The sequence below is a fragment of the Rutidosis leptorrhynchoides genome, chromosome 5, assembly GCF_046630445.1.
Source record: "Rutidosis leptorrhynchoides isolate AG116_Rl617_1_P2 chromosome 5, CSIRO_AGI_Rlap_v1, whole genome shotgun sequence".
NCBI classification, from domain to species: Eukaryota; Viridiplantae; Streptophyta; class Magnoliopsida; order Asterales; family Asteraceae; genus Rutidosis; species Rutidosis leptorrhynchoides.
The window spans coordinates 422,536,460-422,560,192 of NC_092337.1; the positions used below are offsets into that span (position 1 = coordinate 422,536,460).

At 32.6% G+C, this 23,733-nt stretch overlaps 1 protein-coding gene across 1 annotated transcript; it reads right to left on the reverse strand.

Moving 5' to 3' along the window:
• Positions 1-13,272: 13,272 nt before the first annotated feature.
• On the reverse strand, positions 13,273-21,093 carry LOC139847023 (probable acyl-CoA dehydrogenase IBR3). Its single transcript, XM_071836623.1, has 17 exons — positions 20,814-21,093; positions 19,406-19,540; positions 19,167-19,307; positions 18,943-19,074; positions 18,574-18,759; positions 18,373-18,450; positions 18,161-18,280; positions 17,950-18,048; positions 17,725-17,842; positions 16,889-17,151; positions 16,583-16,777; positions 15,463-15,605; positions 15,200-15,284; positions 14,888-15,097; positions 14,465-14,617; positions 14,284-14,388; positions 13,273-13,665 (listed from the first exon to the last, which is right to left on the reverse strand). Exons 1-17 carry the CDS (start codon positions 20,946-20,948, stop codon positions 13,474-13,476), a joined length of 2,490 nt encoding a protein of 829 aa, XP_071692724.1. The 5' UTR covers positions 20,949-21,093; the 3' UTR covers positions 13,273-13,473.
• Between the last annotated feature and the right edge of the window lie 2,640 nt (positions 21,094-23,733).

Here is a 23,733-nt window from a genome sequence, read left to right on the forward strand (position 1 = left end):
CAAGTTCTATATTGCTTGAGGACAAGCAAAGCTCAAGTGTGGGAATATTTGATAATGCTAAAAACAAACATATATTTCATAGCATTATCCTTCAAGAAAGATAAGCTTTTGGTTGCAATTGTTCTATTTACAAGTTATATTCGTTTAAATAATAAAAGGTGAAGACAAAAGATAGATTCGACGAATTGAAGATGCAAACGACCAAAAAGCTAAAAAGTACAAAGTACAATCAAAGTGGTTCAAATTATTGATGAAAAACGTCTAAAAATTACAAGAGTACAAGCCGTAAAACACAAAGTACAAGATATTAAATTGTACGAAAAGGCGTTCGAAAATCTGGAACCGAGACATGAATCAACTTTCAGCGCACGACGCAACGGATCAAAAATTACAAATCAACTATGCACAAGAATATAATATTATATATAATTAATTATATATATATTATATATTATTTTAATCAAAGCAGCCCACGTTGAATTCATTTGGTGAGCTGGATTCCAGACCTCCGCACTGGCGGAGCTTTTATGAAGAAAACATCCGCACTCGCGGAGCTCTACAGTGAAATGTGGGGTTATAAAAGGTCGCGCATTCTGATCGATTTTATTCACTCTTTTTCAATCTCTCTCCCACGATATACATATATATATATATATATATATATATATATATATATATATATATATATATATATATATATATATGTATATGTATATATATATAATTTATAATTTTAATTTTAATTTAAGTTTAAATAATAATAAGGTTATAGTGGCGAATGTTGTAAGTGTGTAAGTCGAAATTCTGTCTGTGTAACGCTACACTATTATTAATCATTGTAAGTTATGTTCAACCTTTTTAAATTAATGTCTCGTAGCTAAGTTATTATTATGCTTATTTAAATCAAAGTAATCATGATGTTGGGCTAAATATTAAAGACGAGGTAATTGGGCTTTGTACCATAATTGGGGTTTGGACAAAAGAACGACACTTATGAAAATTAGACTATGGGCTATTAATGGGCTTTATATTTGTTTAATTGAATGATAGTTCGTTAATTTAATATAAAGATTTACAATTGGACGTAAATTATAAATAACCACATACACTCGATCGGACACGATAAGCGGGATATTTATAAATACTAATAATCGTTCATTTGACCGGACACGAGAATGGATTAATAGTTAATGGAATCATTAAAACAGGGGTGGATTACATGCAAGGACACTTGGTGTAATTGATAATAAAGTATTAAAACCTTATTGCAGTTTAAGTCCCCAATTAGTTGGAATATTTGACTTCGGATATAAGGATAATTTGACGAGGACACTCACACTTTATATTTATGACTGATGGACTGTTATGGACAAAAACCAGATGGACATATCGAATAATCCAGGACAAAGGATAATTAACCCATGGTAATAAATTAAAATCAACACGTCGAACATCATGATTACGGAAGTTTAAATAAGCATAATTCCTTTATTTCATATTTCATCACACTTTTATTTACTGTCATTTTATTTATTGCACTTTTTAATTATCGTACTTTTAATTATCGCAATTTTATTTATCGTCATTTTATTTATCGCACTTTAAATTACCGCACTTTAATTATTGTCAATTACTTTACGCTTTAAATTAAGTTATTTTTATTTTTAATATTTTACATTAGGTTTTAACTGCGACTAAAGTTTTAAAATCGACAAACCGGTCATTAAACGGTAAAACCCCCTTTTATAATAATAAAACTACTTATATATATATATATATATATATATATATATATATATATATATATATATATATATATATATATATATATATATATATATTATATATATATTTATATACAAATATAGTTTTAATAATATAGCGTTAAACTTGGCTAGTTCCCTGTGGACGAACCGGACTTACTAAAAACTACACTACTGTACGATTAGGTACACTGCCTATAAGTGTTGTAGCAAGGTTTAGGTATATCCACTCTATAAATAAATAAATAACTTGTGTAAAATTGTATCGTATTTAATAGTATTTCGTAGTAAAAATTAATAGTATTTTGTACCCCTTCGCTTTAACACCAACTTGTACCAGGAGCTGCACCAATAGCTCGTGCTCCATACAGACTCGCACCCAGCGAAATGAAAGAATTACAAAGTCAGTTACAGGAACTTTTAGAGCGTGGTTTCATTCGACCAAGTACATCACCATGGGGAGCTCCTGTTCTGTTTGTTAAGAAGAAAGATGGTACATTCGGTTGTGTATCGACTACCGAGAGTTGAACAAACTTACCATCAAGAACCGTTACCCATTACTGAGAATCAAAGACTTATTTGATCAACTACAAGGCTCGTCGGTTTATTCGAAGATCGATTTACGTTCTGGATATCATCAAATGTGGGTGAAGGAGGATGATATTCCAAAGACTGCTTTTAGGATGTGTTACGGTCATTACGAGTTTATGGTTATGCCGTTTGGATTGACTAACGCACCAGCTGTGTTTATGGACCTCATGAACCGAGTGTGTGGGCCATATCTTGATAAATTTGTTATTGGTTTCATCGATGACATACTTATTTACTCGAAGAATGATCAAGAGCACGAAGAACATTTGAGAAAAGTGCTAGAGTTGCTGAGAAAAGAAAAACTGTACGCTAAGTTCTCAAAGTGTGCATTTTGGTTGGAAGAAGTTCAATTCCTCGGTCACATAGTGAAAAAAGAAGGTATTCAGGTGGATCCAACAAAGATTGAAACGTTGAAAAGTGGGAAACCCCAAAAACTCCGAAATACATACGCCAATTTTTAGGGCTGGCTGGTTATTACAGGAGATTCATCCAAGATTTTTCCAAAATAGCAAAACCCTTGACTGCATTAACGTATAAAGGGAAGAAATTTTAATGGAAGGATAAACAAAAGAAAGCGTTTCAATTATTGAAGAAAAAGTTAACTACGGCACCTATATTGTCATTACCTGAAGGGAATGATGATTTTGTGATATATTGTGACGCCTCAAAGCAAGGTCTCGGTTGTGTATTAACGCAACGAACGAAGGTAATTGCTTATGCGTCAAGACAATTGAAGATTCACGAGCAGAATTATACGACGCATGATTTGGAATTAGGCGCAGTTGTTTTTGCATTAAATACTTGGAGGCACTACTTATATGGGGTCAAAAGTATTATATATACCGACCACAAAAGTCTTCAACACATATTTAATCAGAAACAACTGAATATGAGGCAGCGTAGGTGGATTGAATTGTTGAATGATTATGACTTTGAGATTCGTTACAACCCGAAGAAGGCAAATGTGGTAGCCGACGCCTTAAGCAGAAAGGACAGAGAACCTATTCGAGTAAAAGCTATGAATATAATGATTCACACTAACCTTACTACTCAAATAAAGGAGGCGCAACAAGGAGTTTTAAAAAAGGGAAATTTAAAGGATGAAATACCCAAAGGATCGGAGAAGCATCTTAATATTCGGGAAGACGGAACCCGGTATAGGGCTGAAAGAATTTGGGTACCAAAATTTGGAGATATGAGAGAAATGGTACTTAGAGAAGCTCATAAAACCAGATACTCAATACATCCTGGAACGGGAAAGATGTACAAGGATCTCAAGAAACATTTTTGGTGGCCGGGTATGAAAGCCGATGTTGCTAAATACGTAGGAGAATGTTTGACGTGTTCTAAGGTCAAAGCGGAGCATCATAAACCATCAGGTCTACTTCAACAACCCGAAATCCCGGAATGGAAATGGAAAAACATTACCATAGATTTCATCACTAAATTGCCAAGGACTGCAAGTGGTTTTGATACTATTTGGGTAATAGTTGATCGTCTCACCAAATCAGCACACTTCCTGCCAATAAGAGAAGATGACAAGATGGAGAAGTTAGCACGACTGTATTTGAAGGAAGTCGTCTCCAGACATGGAATACCAATCTCTATTATCTCTGATAGGGATGGCAGATTTATTTCAAGATTCTGGCAGACATTACAGCAAGCATTAGGAATTCATCTAGACATGAGTACTACCCATCATCCACAAACTGATGGGTAGAGTGAAAGGACGATACAAACGCTTGAAGACATGCTACGAGCATGTGTTATTGATTTCGAAAACAGTTGGGATCGACATCTACCGTTAGCAGAATTTTCCTACAACAACAGCTACCATTCAAGCATTGAGATGGCGCCGTTTGAAGCACTTTATGGTAGAAAGTGCAGGTCTCCGATTTGTTGGAGTAAAGTGGGGGATAGACAGATTACGGGTCCAGAGATAATACAAGAAACTACTGAGAAGATCATCCAAATTCAACAACGGTTGAAAACCGCCCAAAGTTGACAAAAAGAGCTACGCCGACATTAAAAGAAAAAATATAAAATTTGAAATTGGAGAGATGGTCATGCTTAAGGTTGCACCTTGGAAAGGCGTTGTTCGATTTGGTAAACGAGGGAAATTAAATCCAAGGTATATTGGACCATTCAAGATTATTGATCGTGTCGGACCAGTAGCTTACCGACTTGAGTTACCTCAACAACTTGCGGCTGTACATAACACATTCCACGTCTCGAATTTGAAGAAATGTTTTGCTAAAGAAGATCTCACTATTCCATTAGACGAAATCTAAATCAACGAAAAACTTCAATTCATCGAAGAACCGGTCGAAATAATGGATCATGAGGTTAAAAGACTTAAGCAAAACAAAATACCAATTATTAAGGTTCGATGCAATGCTCAAAGAGGACCCGAGTTCACCTGGGAATGAGAAGATCAGATGAAGAAGAAATATCCGCACTTATTTCCAGAAGATACGTCAACACCTCCAACTGCTTAAAATTTCGGGACGAAATTTATTTAACAGGTAGGTACTGTAGTGACCCGAACTTTTCCATGCTTTTATATATTAAATGAAATTGTTATTTACATGATTAAGTGTTTCCAATATGTTAAGCAATCAAACTTGTTAAGACTTGATTAATTGAAATATGTTTCATATAGACAATTGACCACCCAAGTTGACCGGTGATTCACGAACGCTAAAACTTGTAAAAACTATATGATGACATATATATGGATATATATATATATATATATATATATATATATATATATATATATATATATATATATATATATAGTTAACATGTTATTATGATAGGTATGTATCTCATTAAGTATTTTAACAATGAGTTATATACATAAAAATGAGACTATTGAATTAAGAAACTCGAAAACGATATATATAACGATTATCGTTATAACAACGTCTTACTAAGTACATATGAATCATATTAAGATATTGATACACTTTGTTAAACATGTTAAATGATAAGTAAATATATCATTAAGTGTTTTAACAATGAACTACATATGTAAAAACAAGACTACTAACTTAAGGATTTCAAAACGAGACATATATGTAACGATTATCGTTGTAACAACATTTAACTGTATATATATATATATATATATCATACTAAGATATATTATTATATAATAATATCATGATAATGTAATAATTTAACATCTCTTTAGATATAATAAACAATGGGTTAACAACATTTAACAGCCCATGTGAGTCACCTAACACATATATGAACCATCATTTGGCAACTAGCATGAAATATCTCATAAAATTACAAAAATATTAGTAATCATTCATGACTTATTTACAAGTAAACAAAATTACACATCCTTTATATCTAATCCATATACCAACGACCAAAAACACCTACAAACACTTTCATTCTTCAATTTTCTTCATCTAATTTATCTCTCTCAAGTTCTATCTTCAAGTTCTAAGTGTTCTTCATAAATTCTATAAGTTCTAGTTTCATAAAATCAAGAATACTTCCAAGTTTGCTAGCTTACTTCCAATCTTGTAAAGTGATCATCCAACCTCAAGAAATCTTTCTTATTTACAGTAAGATATCTTTCTAATACAAGGTAATACTCATATTCAAACTTTGATTCAATTTCTATAACTATAACAATCTTATTTCAAGTGGAAATCTTACTTGAACTTGTTTTCGTGTCATGATTCTGCTTCAAGAACTTTCAAGCCATCCAAGGATCCTTTGAAGCTAGATCTATTTTTCTCATTTCCAGTAGGTTTACCTACTAAAATTAAGGTAGTAATGATGTTCATAACATCATTCGATTCATACACATAAAACTATCTTATTCGAAGATTTAAACTTGTAATCACTAGAACATAGTTTAGTTAATTCTAAACTTGTTCGCAAATAAAGTTAATCCTTATAACTTGACTTTTAAAATCAACTAGACACATGTTCTATATCTATATGATATGCTAACTTAATGATTTAAAACCGGAAAACACGAAAAACACCGTAAAACCGGATATACGCCGTCGTAGTAACACCGCGGGCTGTTTTGGGTTAGTTAATTAAAAACTATGATAAACTTTGATTTAAAAGTTGTTCTTCTGCGAAAATTATTTTTCTTATGAACATGAAACTATATCCAAAAACCATGGTTAAACTCAAAGTGAAAGTATGTTTTCCAAAATGGTCATCTAGACGTCGTTCTTTCGACTGAAATGACTACCTTTACAAAAACAACTTGTAACATGTATTTCCGACTATAAACTTATAATTTTTCTGTTTAGATTCATAAACTTAAGTTCAGTATGAAACCATAGCAACTTGAAACACTCAAAACGGATTTAAAACGAAGAAGTTATGGGTAAAACAAGATTGGATATTTTTGCTTGTTGTAGCTACGTGAAAATTGGTAACAAATCTATATTAATCATATCCTAGCTAACTTATATTGTATTATACATGTATTCTAATATATTATGTAATCTTGGGATACCATAGACACATATGAAAATGTTTTGACATATAATATCGACCCATCTAAATATATTATTTGGAACAACCATAGACACTCTATATGCAGTAATGTTGGAGTTAGCTATACAGGGTTGAGGTTGATTCCAAAAATATATATACTTTGAGTTGTGATCTAGCCTGAGACGTGTATACACTGGGTCGTGGATTGATTCAAGATAATATATATCGATTTATTTCTATACATCTAATTGTGGACAACTTGTTGTAGGTTACTAACGAGGACAGCTGACTTAATAAACTTAAAACATTAAAACGTATTAAAAATGTTGTAAATATATTTTGAACATACTTTGATATATATGTACATATTTGTTATAGGTTCGTGAATCGACCAGTGGTCAAGTCTTAATTCCCGACGAAGTAAAAATCTGTGAAAGTGAGTTATAGTCCCACTTTTAAAATCTAATATTTTGGAATGAGAATACATGCAGTTTTATAAATGTTTTACGAAATAGACACAAGTAATTGAAACTACATTATATGGGTGAATGATCGAAGCCGAATATGCCCCTTTTGCTTGGTAACCTAAGAATTAGTAAACCGATCAACTAATTGACGCGAATCCTAAAGATAGATCTATTGGGCCTAACGAACCCCATCCAAAGTACCAGATGCTTTAGTACTTCGAATTCATTTTTATCATGTCCGAAGGATTTCCCAGAATGATAGGGGATATTCTTATATGCATCTTGTTAATGTCGGTTACCAGGTGTTCACCATATGAATGACTTTTATCTCTATGTATGGGATGTATTTTGAAATATGAAATCTTGTGGTCTATTATTACGATTTGATAAATATATAGGTTAAACCTATAACTCACCAACATTTTTTGTTGACGTTTTAAGCATGTTTATTCTCAGGTGATTATTAAGAGCTTCCGCTGTTGCATACTAAAATAAGGACAAGATTTGGAGTCCATGCTTGTATGATATTATGTAAAAACTGCATTCAAGAAATTTATTTTTGATGTAATATATTCCTATTGTAACCATTATGTAATGGTCGTGTGTAAACGGTATATTTTAGATTATCATTATTTGATAATCTACGTAATGCTTTTTAAACCTTTATCGATAAATTAAAGGTTATGGTTGTTTTAAAAATGAATGCAGTATTTGAAAAACGTCTCATATAGAGGTCAAAACCTCGCGACGAAATCAATTAATATGGAACGTTTATAATCAATATGAACGGGACCTTTCAAAAAGTGTCAACCAAAAGGTTGGTGAGTTCATAGGTTTATCATAACAGTTATTTCAATATTTTAATAGATCACAAGATTTCCATTAATAAATATATGTACACTCGCAAGTGTATAAAACCGTTCTGCTTATGTTGAGGCCTCAGTAACCAACCTTAACAATAATATAATAAGTTATCTTCGCAAAGATGGATATGTACACTCGCAAGTGTATAAATAATCCTCGAAGTACTAAACATGCGCCCACTAGCTCTTATGTCTAGTGCAGCCTACAGGATGAGGGTGTTAAGCCCGATAGATCTATCTTTAAGATTCGCGCTCACATGCTCTTATAACATGTAACTAAATTACCTAGCACATAAATCCGCAGAATTATAATTTTTGATCACTTGTCTCTATTTCGTAAAGCATTTATAAAAGCAGCGCATGTATTCTCAGCCCAAAAATATATATTGCAAAAGCAATTAAAAAGGGAGCAAATGAAACTCACCATACTATATTTTGTAGTAAAAATACATATGACGTCATTGAATAAGTGTAGGGTTAGTCTCGGATTCAAGATCCTTAAAAAGCCTCTAATAAAAAGAATGCACCCGGTGAGGTTCGAACCCGAGACCTCTCATTAAACCCGAAACAATCGAGACCAGCTGAGCTAGCCCGTGTATCTGATTACATCCCCAATCTTTAAAAATATAAACCATATAACCTGTCTGTTATTTCTTCTTCATCATTCGCAAGTGTATAAATAATCCTCGAAGTACTAAACATCCGCCCACTAGCTCTTATGTCTAGTGCAGCCTACAGGATGGGGGTGTTAAGCCCGATAGATCTATCTTTAGGATTCACGCTCACATGCTCTTATAACATGTAACTAAATTACCTAGCACATCAATCCGCAGAATTGTCATTTTTGATCACTTGTCTCTATTTCGTAAAGCATTTATAAAAGCAGCGCATGTAATCTCAGCCCAAAAATATATATTGCAAAAGCAATTAAAAAGGGAGCAAATGAAACTCACCATACTGTATTTTGTAGTAAAAATACATATGACGTCATTGAATAAGTGTAGGGTTGGTCTCGGATTCAAGATCCTTAAAAAGCCTCTAATAAAAAGAATGCACCCGGTGAGGTTCGAACCCGAGACCTCTCGTTAAACCCGAAACAATCGAGACCAGCTGAGCTAGCCCGTGTATCTGATTACATCCCCAATCTTTAAAAATATAAACCATATAACCTGTCTGTTATTTCTTCTTCATCATTCGCAAGTGTGTAAATAATCCTCGAAGTACTAAACATCCGCCCACTAGCTCTTATGTCTAGTGCAGCCTACAGGATGGGGGTGTTAAGCCCGATAGATCTATCTTTAGGATTCACGCTCACATGCTCTTATAACATGTAACTAAATTACCTAGCACATCAATCCGCAGAATTATCATTTTTGATCACTTGTCTCTATTTCGTAAAGCATTTATAAAAGCAGCGCATGTAATCTCAGCCCAAAAATATATATTGCAAAAGCAATTAAAAAGGGAGCAAATGAAACTCACCATATTGTATTTTGTAGTAAAAATACATATGACGTCATTGAATAAGTGTAGGGTTGGTCTCGGATTCAAGATCCTTAAAAAGCCTCTAATAAAAAGAATGCACCCGGTGAGGCTCTAACCCGAGACCTCTCGTTAAACCCGAAACAATCGAGACCAGCTGAGCTAGCCCGTGTATCTGATTACATCCCCAATCTTTAAAAATATAAACCATATAACCTGTCTGTTATTTCTTCTTCATCCTTAAAATTCCAATCGACCAAAGACAATCCTAGTAGCTTATTTTAAATATAATTCATGATTTGTAAAAGGAACAGAAACGTTTATGATGAAATTTTTGGATTGAGTTATATTACAGAAAAGAAAAGAATTGACCTGAATTGGAGGATGAACACAATAATGAACCCGATTTCAATTTCAAATTTTAAGGACGTTTTAGCTATTGATTATAACATGAAAAAGTTTTCTTTTGACTCCTACAAACTATCTGACTCCTCAATTACTCCTAAAACTTAACAGAAAAATCGAATTTTTACCAAGAACAGATTTGTTGACTTTTTGAACATTACTTTGACTCCAAAATTCGATTTCAATTCGAAGAATTGGAACCTGAAACTTTCCAGAAAGTTTAAATATGAGATTCCTAACAACAATGCATTTGAAATTTTTGAAATTCATTAAGAAATCGTGGTGTTTGAATAATTGATATAAAACAGAGCCGGCGACCGTTTTTCCTTAAATATTCTGTTTAATTCGATCGATCAAGTGTATTATTGTAATGTATAGGTTATAGTTGATGTTATAAGGTGGTATGAATCAGCTAACACTGAATTGGACCAAATATATAATAAAGGACAGTTCGACAAGAATTTATTCAGAAATAAAAAGATAAATAAAAAAAATTAAAAGAGAAATCGTTTGATAACTGAATTTGGAAGTATCTGTTTGTATTCGATTCTTATTTACAGAATTAGAGATAAGGAAACAAATCCATTACAGTTTTGATGTAGATTGAAAACCAATTACGTACCTTTTTCTTTTATATAAATTATGTATTTAATTTATAATAATTAATAATTACATTATTAATAATATTAATACTAATTAATAATAATTACATTAATTATTAATAATAAGATATAAGATATATAATGATAATAAACTTGAAAATATATTGATAATCATATGATGTTATTAATAATAATCAAAGTGATAATTTTTATTAAGTTTTGTAATAATCATTAATAAGAATGATAATAATAATATTATTAATGATACAAATAATAATTTGTATTTGTATTACTTTCTAAGATTAATTATAATAATAATGGTTTTTAAATGACAAAACATAATAATATTATCAATAATATCAAGTTACATGTTTTTAATTTTTTTTCTGTCTATATATTGTTTATTATTAATAATACAGATATTAATACAAATCATAATGATGAGAGTAATACTAACAAAATTGATATAACGAATTATGTTTATCAAATCTCATATATATATATATATATATATATATATATATATATATATATATATATATATATATATATATACACACACACACATACTATTTATTAAATTAATAATACTAATATCAATATTAATAATAAAAGTAATTTAATAACTATATTTTAACTTGTAATTAAGTTTAATATTAATAATATCTCATTTTATAATACTTATACCATATAATAACATATTTGAACATTTAATATTTATATATATTATATTGATATTACTATATTCATATAATATTAATTGTGTGCAGAATTTGTATCTATATGTATATATATATTTATTTTGATAACATCTTAATTACTTTGTATATTACTTTACGTATTTAATTCAAATGATTAAATGGTGTTATATCAAATTAATATATACACTTATATTTATATTTACATATATATATTTAGTTACATTTTCACACAATTGTTCGTGAATCGTCGGAAATAATCAAAGGTCAAATGAATCTATGTAAATGGTTCAAAAATTTGTAGACTCAGTTTAACAGACTTCGCTTATCAAGTCGAAGTCATATAAAGATTAAGTTTAAATTTGGTCGAAAATTCCCGGGTCGTCACAATCGAGATGTCACGGGTTCGAGCTCGGCTTGGGGCATTTTTTTTAAAAAAGGCTTATAAGGTAGTTCTCACTTATTATTATTATTATTATTATTATTATTATTATTATTATTATTATTATTATTATTATTATTATTATTATTATTATTATGTTAATAAGTATTATTAATATCATGACTATTATTATTATTATCATAATTATTATAGTTATTATTACTAGTATCAAGTATTATTATCAAAAATTATTATTTTCATTATCATTTTATTGTTAATATGAGTATTTTTATTATTATTATTATTAAGAACTATTGTTATTATCATTTTCATTAAAAACTACTATTATTATAACTATTATTGGTATTATTATTGACATCAGTATCATTATTTTTAAATCTATCGATATATCCAATATTATTATTAAGAATATTATTAGTAGTATCATTATTATAAAAATTAACATTTTTATGAAAACTATCATTTTAAATAAAAATTATCATTTCTAAGTATTATTATTATTACTACTATTATGATTATTATCATTTTTACTACTAGTATTATTATTGTTATTACAAAATAATACAACTCTTTATTCATTATCATTATTAATATCATTTTTATCAAATAAATACTTATATATAGAATATATAAAACTATATATACAGAAATATAACAATTGAAATAATATATATAAACTTGTTCAATTACGAGTATATGTGTTAATATATATACTTGATATAGGTTCGTGAATCCAAGGTCAACTTTGCACTTGTTCAGTGCCATCATACACATTTTTACTACAAACTATCGTATCGTATAGTGAGTTTTCATAGCTTCCTTTTTATATATATTTTTGGGCTGAGAATACATGCGCAACTTTTATAACTGTTTTACACGTTAGACACAAGTACCAACTATTAAACTGTGCTATATCTGGCTATGTCCTGCAAGTCCCCACTGTTATATTTTTAATTGCTTTTACATAACGCATTCTTAATTATTGGGGTAGGCCTATCGGGAGTAACGTGCCCGATACATTTGACCAAGTCATTGTATTACTTAATAATGATTCAAACCGACAAGGACAGTACAACTTGTCACGGGTCTAACTTCGAAACTGTTTAGTCTAAATATCACAAACTTGGTACTACTTTTAGATCCCTGCGAGATCTACTTTTATAAACAAAAATCTTATGGTCTATATCTATTACTGAAATCATTATTTATGACAAACCTATGAACTCACTCAACCTCGTGTTGACTTTTTAAGCATGTTTATTCTCAGGTACTTAAATTTTGATTCCGCTATATATCTGCTGCTTTGATGATGATTTCTTGCCATGCTTGGAGTCTTCATGCATTACTTACCAATTCATTTAAAAACATTTAATGCTCTAAATACAATGCAATCTATTTATCTTCCGCTGCAAAACTCAATAAAACGTCTCATATAGAGTCGTTCTCGTTTATACAACTGTGATTTGATATAATTAGTCACAAATAACCAGACCCTTGGGGTGTGATAATTTAGTTATGGGTACATATAACAAGTAGTAAAAAGTTTTATGTCACAGAATCATTTATGGGGTATATATCCGTCAAGCACACCATTCGAACGCTTCATCAGCAAATTATAAAACGTTACCTTGGACTAATCTTTTACCTCAACATTATAAATGTTGTTCTTCAATTTATTCTTAACCTGAACACTAGTCGAACGTTTTTCGAATCTTCAAAGCTTAGCTCTCTTCAATTCTAATTTGGCAATCGTTCCCAAATGAACTTCATCTGGACCATCGGCAATTCTGAGAGTTCTAGCCGTAGCCCAAAGAAGAGACAAAACAGTGTCTCCTGATACACCTGCTGCACCATGCACTTGTATTGCTGTGTCAAGCACCTTCAAAGCCATATTTGGAGCTGCTACCTGTTTCATATTATATACATAATATACATACATAAATATAATATATGGATCACATATGGAAGGACAAATCTGTTTGGTTTTAAAAAATATACCTACCACATAATTTGTAAAATTAATACACTAATCAATTGACGATACCTACATATTTACCAGCAACACAAAAATATTGGTGTATCTTAATACATACACGACACAAACAATTATTGACCAAGTGATTTTACCAACTAATATGTTGTTGATTTTAGTGTCTATGTAACAATCATTTTAAGTAATTGCAATTTACTTGAAAGTAAGAGTTATCTAGTAACACTTAACTACGGGTTTGGCAGTGTGGAGTGCACGCCCGTAAGAGTTTATGTGGAAATAGTGGAGGTCAAGGGGGCCGCGTCCCCTTTCGCGATTCAATGGCAGCGCCTCGGCCCGAAAATTTTAGGTTCTATATAATATGATCTAACGACGCATCCCAACAGGTCGAAATACTTGATTAGGAAAGCGAATCACGATTCAAGAATCAGGATTAACAAATCACAACCATGTTTTTAACATAATATGTTTATATAACAAAAACTTAATTTCTCAATTTCTAAACTACCACATGCCAAATGACAAAAAGGTTACCTTGGCCATCGCAAGGGCCCCACGAGCTTTCTTGTTTCCATGTCGATCAAGTTGGTCTGCAGCTTCAAGAACTAAAAGTCTTGTCCTCTCTAGTTCTATTCGACACTGCATTATAAGGTTTTTAATTTGTAACGTAAGCCTAGGCGAAAATGGTTTACAAAAAAACGTAAGGGTCTAATACCTTTGCCAAGTCAGTAACAAAAGATCCATGCTGAGCGATTAGTTTCCCGAATGTTTTTCTTTCAAGAGCCCTCTGAACCATCAACTGCATCCCTCGTTCGGCTGCACCTATTAATCTCATGCAATGATGCAACCTCCCGGGACCCAACCTACCCTGTAATTACAACAGCCATTTACTTCAACAGCTGTAAATCTGTTACTTCTAAATGATAAATCATTAAATTAAACAACATACTAAAGCGCATATTGTTGATTTGCTATATTAGCCCTGTGAATAGTAACCTCCACAGGGTTATGTTCAGGGGTAATTTAGTAAAAAAATTAAATTCATTTTTTCAAATTTCAATTTTGTTTTCTTTGGTTTGTTTTTTCCCCGTGAAATGGGGCCCACACACCCCAAGTTTGTTATTATAGTTACAATTACCTGTGCAATCTCAAATCCACGACCCTCACCCAAGAGGATATTTTTAGCAGGAACACAAACATTCTCAAACGAAACTTCTGCATGACCATGCGGTGCATCATCGAACCCGAATACCGTTAAATGTCTAACGACCGTTACACCAGGAGTATTGATATCTACCAGAATCATGGACTGTTGCTTATGACTTGGTGCATTGAAATCGGTTTTTCCCTGGATTTTACAAGCGGTCAAATAGTCAACTCTTTGAGTTCTAAGGAAAATCATATGGTAACATATTTGACCTCACAAAGTCAAACAATGGTGGGAACTAACCATAACTATAAGGAGTTTGCATCTAGGATCCATGGCTCCACTTGTCCACCACTTCTTTCCGTTTATAACATATGTATCACCTTCTCTGTTCATGTTATTTAACTTGTTTAAAACACCTTTCAGAAACATTTTAACCCAAATATATTGTATTTACAATTTATATACAGTGCGTAACTTAAACACTGTCATTTACTGTGTTTGATTAATAGTTAATACTGTGAGTATTTAGTAAAGTATGACAAACATTCAATATATCAAAATACCTTTTTATAGAACACTCAATATTGGTTGCATCAGATGAGGCAACTTGAGGTTCTGTCATTGCAAATCCAGACCGAATTGTTCCATTAAGCAATGGAATAAGCCATTCTTGAAGTTGTTCTTTGTTTCCATAGCGCAATAATACCTATAAATGAGCGAATAACACAAAGATGTGAACTTCACTGCACATTGCATTGCAGAAGACATAACCTATAAATCCCAATTGCAATAAAGTTTATGCACCACCTTAAACCATCACAAGATAGCCCAGTGGTTGGGGCCCTGAGTTCCTTGAGTTCCTTCCAAGAGGTCTCAGGTTCAAATCCTGTCTAGGACGAATATATTGGGGTGGTCAGGGAAGGGTTGAAAACAACCACGGAGTAATCCTGTTGGGCTGCATGCCTGCATACATCAGAGAATGGGTCGGATTACTTGCCCTCCCGGAGTCCCGGGTAACCCGAACAGGGAAAAACATTCTACCTTTATGCACCACCTTAAATCGATATTGAAACTGTAACAAATTCATTCTGCCCATTTTTGTTACCTTCCTATCATCATATAGGGGTTCATTTATCCTCGCATCATGGAGAATATTCCATTTTCAATGATTTTGAGCATAGATAAAAGCACACCTAGGGATGGCAAAACACCCCGTACTCGATGGGGAAACCCGATATTTTTGGGATGGGTTCGGGCCGGGTATGGGAATGGTTTTAAATTTTTTCGCGGGTCCAGGTCCGGGGATGGTTTTAGACATCCGTTACCCAAAAAAACCCAAGTCCATATACCCAGCCGGTAAACCCAATAACCGATTACCCAACACGCATACCCCAAAAAAGACTCGAATACCCGTGGGATAATCCGTTTACCCGATAGTTCGTAAGTAAATGGGAACCCGAATACCCGTTGGCCCGTTTATCCGCTACTTGGTAACTAAATGGGGACCCGCCGGTTCCGGATCCGGGTTTGGGGTGGGTTTTTTTAATCGGGTTTGGGTCTGGGATTACCTAAGCCCGGCCCAAACCCGGCCCGATGCCATCCCTAAGCACACCGCAGTTTTATCTTTGGTATTATGGTTATGAAAAATGATACAATTAATAATCATTCCGTATTTCAGTTTACCTCCGTATTTCCGGTATCAGGTGCTCCGCAGTTGAACACCTGTGGAGCCCACACAGAACGACCCATGATCTCACAAAGGTATCCATATTCGAGATTCGAAAGTCCAGCACCCAATTGGTTAGGAAATCCCATTCCAATAGCATTATCATCTCTTCCTCCAAAAAGTACTTCTCTTGCCCTTGCAGCACTATCAACCTGCATATCATATCATCAAGTAATAAAAGAACTAATTAAATTAAATATATCCAGTTTTAGTTTAGCACCTATATATACATACAATATATAGAGCAAAGAAGGAAATATTACAGGTATGAAAAGGTTCCATAGGCCTTCTTTTTTCGCCATTTCCTTCAACTTTTCCTCTTCTGGGTGAACCGTCCATCGCATCGAAGATTGAGCAAGCTTACTGAACTCGGGTTCCATAGGATAAATACGTTCCTCCATAAATTTAATCAATTTTTCTCTTAGATCCTTAACCTTTTTGTTAGGAACAAATCTCCCTCCCTCTTCTAACTCTTCATCTATCTTGTTATTTGCAACACCATATACATAGTCTTTTCCTTTTGTACCTTAAAAATTATAATCAACAAAGGTCCTTTTAGGTGTGTACATGGTTATAAATGGCGGTTGAGGCGGTTAGGTAACTAGCCCGTCCCGTTACGAAAGAGAATATTTTATAAGTCGGAAACGGTCAAAAGTCGGGTCAAAGTCGGTCAACGTTGGTCAAAATCGACTTTTGGTCTAGCCTTTTTCTAGTGTAAACGAAGATCCCAAGCCCGTTTAAAAATTAACTTGAAAAAACACTGACTTACACAGTATTCCTTAAAAAAGAATTAATAAAATCACTATAATCATAGAAACATTATAAGAAAACTATATACGGAGTATTATTTAAACTAACATCACATCATCTTATTTGAAAATTATTTATTTATAGTATTTAAAATATTGAGGCTTAAAATATTTATGTTTGAAATATGTATACCTAGTATAATCATATTTAAGACTTAAAAGTTAACGTTGGTCAACGTCCGTCTCAACCCGTCTTGACCGACTTGACCTTTCAAGGTCCAGACACGACTTTTACAACCTTGGTGTGTAACGTTCACTCCAGTGTCTAAATAAAAAGATAATAAATTTACCTGATAGAGGGTTTTGTGACAGAACAGTTTCACGTTGAATATAAGACCAAGCAATTTGTATAAGATCATTGGCTTTTTCCCCTGCATCTTGAGCACGCTTTCCACCTGATGCATTACCCTAAATTCAAAAACAACGTACGAGTCCATGAGCCATTTAAACACTAAATAACATAAAATATTGAATTCCATCGCCGTACTTGTTCACATGTTAACGGGTGAACATACCATAATATATCTACTGTGGACACCTGCTAAGATTGATGCACCACGAAAAAGCGAGAATGCAACATAAAATTTCCATCCAGTAACAGGCCATGGTTTTCCCTAATAGGCAAAGAATCGATTAGCTAATTAATTCAGGAAAATAATAAAATTTATCAAATATTTAAAAAAAAATAATAATAAAAAATTGGTGATTTAGCTGCAATGATCTTACAGCAGCAGAGCAGTAATCATTCAAATACTCTTCCAACAAAGGAACACCTTCAGGAACATCGGTTACTTCAAAACCGTTGTTATGTTTCACTTTATCATGTGAAATATCTCCAACATACATCTGCCGAAAAAACAGATATTTAAAAAAAGATTATGAACATCTGTTTAGTAAAATAAATAAACGTTAATGAAAAAAAAAAAATACTAATTTACCAAACAGTTGTATGCAACATCACACATCTGATTTCCAAGAGTCGATAACTCCCAATCAAGAATTCCAATCACTTTATCCTGCATTTTTTCCAAATTGTGACAATTTATTAAATCAGTAACAGAAGATATAAGATGCAAATGGACCTGATCACTAAAAAGTTTAATACAAAAAGAATGATTATAAGCTGCAAAGTAATGCACCTCAATGGGATGGAAAACGAGATTATCAATCCGAAAATCACCGTGCACTAGACCTGCAGTGCTTCCGGAAGAATCTTCTGAAGGAATATTCTGACGCAACCAATCAATCAACTTTAACATTTTCGGGTTTCTCTCTGATTTTCCTTCACCAGTAGAAGCAATGTACTGATTTGCCCACCTTTCAACCTATTGATTATTAATTTAGTGATGACGGTTATATGAATGTACAACTGTTTAAAGCGTGCTAAATTTTAGAGACATCCCTAAGTGTTGTCATTAGCAGAATCAATTATAAATTTGGATAATGGGAACCAATACAGAAATGCACAAAAAAAGAGAGATCAAATTAGATGATTTATAGTAAAATACCTGTCGTTTACAGTAGTTGTTGCGTCGCCCATAGTTTCCGAGACCGATTGCATCGACATCAACAGAATGGAGAGAAGCTAAAGCTCTAGCACTTGCATGGTATAAAGCCCTCCTCCTACTAGGTGCTACACCCTAATATGAAATGAATATAATTATGCATAATGCACCTACAAAATAAAATATAATAAATAATAAATAAAAAGCAGGGACAATAGTAAACATACGGGTAGCATCGGGTCTAAAAATATGCGGCCCTCCAAAAACTCCATAATGTAGAATGGAGTTCCAATGACACTAGAATCGGTACACAAACAAAACACTTTTGGAACAGGAACAAGTGTATGAGTACTCAACGCATGAAGCACCTGTAACAAAATTTATAACATTACGTAATTTGTGAGATAAATTACATACTATATAAATATAAAAATGGTCACACATGAGAAATTTATTCAGACATTACCTGAAATTCTCTTTCGACAGCATGAGCGGATTGAAGAAGTTTACCAGGGGGCTTCTTTCTCAAAACATACCTTTTCATAAGAGGGCCCGACTGCAGCTCTATAAGATATGTTGGGTTTGATTGACCATGCCCAAACTGATCAACAATGAGCAGCTTATAAGTATACACTCATAAGTTAAACTTATAAAATTGCACTAAGGGCAAGAGATCCAAAACAAACACATAACTAATTAATTAACTACATACAATACAATATATAATACTTTAATAACATACTTATTAACTATAATGAAAAGGTTATAGTACTAAGAAAACTTAAAATTCTTTTTGCAACAATTAAAAGTTCGCGATTTAGTCCTAAAATTAAAAAGTACAGTTATTAAATTATATAAACTACTCAACGTCTTCGTCTTCATCTTCGTCTCCGTTGTCTAAAACTTTAAGGCACTCCTTTAACTCTCTCGGAACATATGTTTTCAGCATGTTTACACGTACAACATCGGCCAAATCCTCTATGTTTGCGAACATACATTTTCATCTTAATCTTTTTTGTCTGAAACTTCAACGTGTTCGCGATTTAGTCCTAAATATTAAAAAGTTCAGTTAACTCTTCGTCGCGAATCTAACCAAATTCATTTGATTTTTATTTTTAGTGTATCGTATTCCATACAGTTATTCTCATTAAAGAGTTTACTTTTTAGAGTCTTCGAACGCGTCAATCCAAGATTGCGCCAATCAAGCTTCTTCCGAGTCCGACTAAAGTTTGTTGTTGGGAAGTTTGTTATTGTTATTGGAAGAAATGTTTTTGGTTAATAAGAAATTGTTGTTGGTTGAAATCTAGTTGTTGTTAAGAGTAGAAATGAGGTTGTAATCTATGAAATTGAAGTATATTCGGACTGCGAATTGGAGATGATGAGCTCGAATCGGGTGTATTTGGTACACCGAATATTGAGTATGACAAATTGTTTCGATTAGGTATTTGGGGGAGTCGAGAGGATTCGGCTAATTCAACATAAAATATTGTTTAATTGAAACCACCCACACCCCTACAATGCTAATTCAGTACTAAAAAACGATATTGGGGGAGTCGAGAGCGCGAGCCCTTCGGTTCGATCAACATTTGCTTTCCTAAGTATTATCCCCATTATTCAACCATCATAGACTTGAAGCAATCAATGATAACCAAAATCAATACAAACGTAAAGATACTGCAACAATCCAATATAAAACAAAGCAGTCAATCTTAAATATCAATATAAATACAGAACCCTAAACCTTATAATTAAAATTCACAATCTTTCAAAATTTATTAAACAAATAGAGACAATATAAAATCAAATTCATATACTTTTTCAACGAAATTATATTCATAAAACACACAAACAATCAAAATTTGCTGTATATTTACCTGAGAAATTGAAAATTTGGAAGAGGAAACCGGGAAACCTTCAACATGAATCAAACAGTAACGAAACAAAGCATCGTGGTCAAATTCATGTGATGAATTCACTTTTACAACACGCTCATCAGTATGTTGAGCCATTTAATTTAAATTTCTTGATGAAATTATACCTAATTTTACTTTCTAAAAATAAATATCAAGAGTGGCATATGTATACAAAAGATCAACTGTACCTAGCTTTGGTACTATCAACCTTTTTCAAGGGATATAGAAAAAAGTTAAATATGTTCTATGTGTACTGACGGCTTTTATATTATATTATTACAGGATATTCTTATTCTTATTTTATTTTTGGATTTACTGGAACTGGAATTGATTGATGGATTGGATAGAGATGGAGATGGAAAAAAAGGTCATAAAAAAGTCAAGAAATGCGAACGGAAACTATTACGTTATCACTCAATATTCAATATCAATAAAGAAAAAAGAATATTACACGATAAATTAAATTAAAATGTACATTTTAAATATAACAAATTATCTTTGGAAAAAAGTTATTTGCAAAATTGTCCTCACAAGTAGCAAGAGCTGCTTGTAAGAGCGTGACTCATAAAATTAATATTGCGATGTGAAATTTATCGGTCATCGACCGGCAAATTGGCAAATAACTTTTTTGAAGGAATGATGTGGTCCAGCGGTTGGTGGTCAGTCTCCTTTAGGGGAGGTCAGCCTCATTGTTCGAAAATGAGTGTTTTGATTTATAAATCTTACATTTAATCTCGATATCTAGTCAATCAAACCTTCAGATACAGTCAGCCGTCAGTCAAACCATTATCATTATACTACAAGTCAAATCTCCATATGGATGACTGATACTATCTAAAAATTATTTAGTTGTCTTCTAATGTCACTTTAATTTGTTAACAAGTTCTCCATCAACCGAACTAATTCAGTCAAACCCTCTTTTCATCAACCATAAGTCATACCTCTCAGACTAAAGTCAAGCCGAAGAAGTTAAGAAGGTGCATGAGGCCAGTTGATGAAGTTTAACATTGACGACATTTGACTTGTTTGTTTTGTTTAGATGTTTTCTTTTGTTGTGTCCATTGTTTTGGTTTACTGGTGTTGTCTTTTAGTTTGGGAGGGATGTTTTATTGTTTTCGAATTCTTTAGTCATCGTTTGCTTGCGTTTTGTTGGTTTGGCTAGGTTGAATCATACGGCTCTTTAGTATATTTTTTGTTCTTAGGTCGGGCCCGTGTTTCATTTCCTATGTTGGCAAGCCTACATCGTTTTGATGTAGTCTTTATTTTATATTTAGTTATGTTTTCGCAAAAAAAATAAAAATAATAATAATAATAATAATAATAAATAACGACTTAATTCGCCCCCTCTTTTCTTATTTTCCCAAGCAAATATCTCCTTAATTTCTTTTTAACCGACTCACACACCCCAATTTATCTCATATATAAATTCGTTCTTTTCAAATAAATAAACTTATTATGTATTATTAATCCAATAATTATAACTATATCAATTAAATTGAGACCCTAAAGACCTTAAAATGAATTAAACTTGAACAGTCATGCTTAACTTATGTAGATAAAAAATGATGAATGACATTGTGGCACTCAACTCGCCGCCAATGTGGAAGGATGACGTCGAAAAAATTAGAAGGCTCTTTGGTGGCTCTACTGGATGCGTTGAATCCCGTAGAACAAGTAAGCTCTTTACCTGAACTCTTGTCCATGAGAGGGGGAGATTCTATGACATTGGCTAGGACCATTATAAAGGGCATCTATGCAATCACGATGACTGTAAAGACCCAGAAAATTTCATATTAATAAATTAATTACAGGATAAAATATTTCCGACACGATAAGTGAACCTATTATGTTGAATCTTAAAACTTTATTTTTATAACGTAGGTTTTTTTTAAATTTATAAGAAGAAACGCAAATAAATCAAATATGTACAAGTAAACACTATTTGCTACAGTGAAACCGACTTTGCTACAGTAAAACACTATTTGCTACAGTGAAATCGACTTTGCTACAGTAAAATACTATTTGCTACAGTGAAACCGACTTGCTACAGTGAACACTATTTGTAACAGTAAAACACTATTTGCTACAGTAAAACACTATTTGCTACAGTGAATAATATGTCGACAAACTAGCAAACAAAAGGCCAGACCAGCCATGCGATCGCATGGCAGATACACCAAAAGCTCATGCGATCGCATGGGGACCAAAAACACTATTTGCTACAGTAAATATTATGTCGACGAACTAGAAAACAAAAATATTTTGAGCTGTCCAGCCCAGCCATGCGATCGCATGGCAAAAAGCACTGAAAATCCATGCGATCGCATGGGGACCAAATTCAGGAAATATGCCTATAAAAGGCAGTTTGCTCGACGAAGTTATACACACAATATTTCTTTTCTTTTCTTTTTCTGTGTTTATATTTATAATTAAAATTATAATTTTAATTTAAGTTTAATAATAATAAAGTATATACGAGGGTGTTTTAATTCGGGTTTCAAACCGTTTTAAACTAAGAAAATATTTGGTATTGTTCGGGGTATTGTTCTTGAATCCAAGGCCAACCATACAGTCGTCTACCATCATTACGTTTACGCAATTTGCCTACAATATTGAATCTCAATATTGAACCGTGAGTTTATAGATCTCTTTTTAAATACTATAAATATTTTTGGGCTGAGAATACATGCAATTTATTTTAAACGCAATAAGACACAAGTACATACTAAATTCTACACTGAGTTAAACCAAAAATTCCTTAGCTTTGGTAACTAGTAGCTGCCAGTACATAGGATATGGACTGGTGGGCGCGAATAATTGTATATGGATCCATAGGGCTTGATATCCCCGTCCGAGCTAGAGCGCTAGCCTTTTAACGGAC

Coding starts and splice junctions, on each gene's coding strand:
- LOC139847023 (XM_071836623.1), bottom strand. CDS start 20,948: ATGGCTCAACATACTGATGAGCGTGTTGTAAAAGTGAATTCATCACAT. Junction 19,541..20,813: donor CCAAATTTTCAATTTCTCAG/GTAAATATACAG, acceptor ATTGTTGATCAG/TTTGGGCATGGTCAATCAAA. Junction 18,760..18,942: donor ACAACTACTGTAAACGACAG/GTATTTTACTAT, acceptor AATAATCAATAG/GTTGAAAGGTGGGCAAATCA.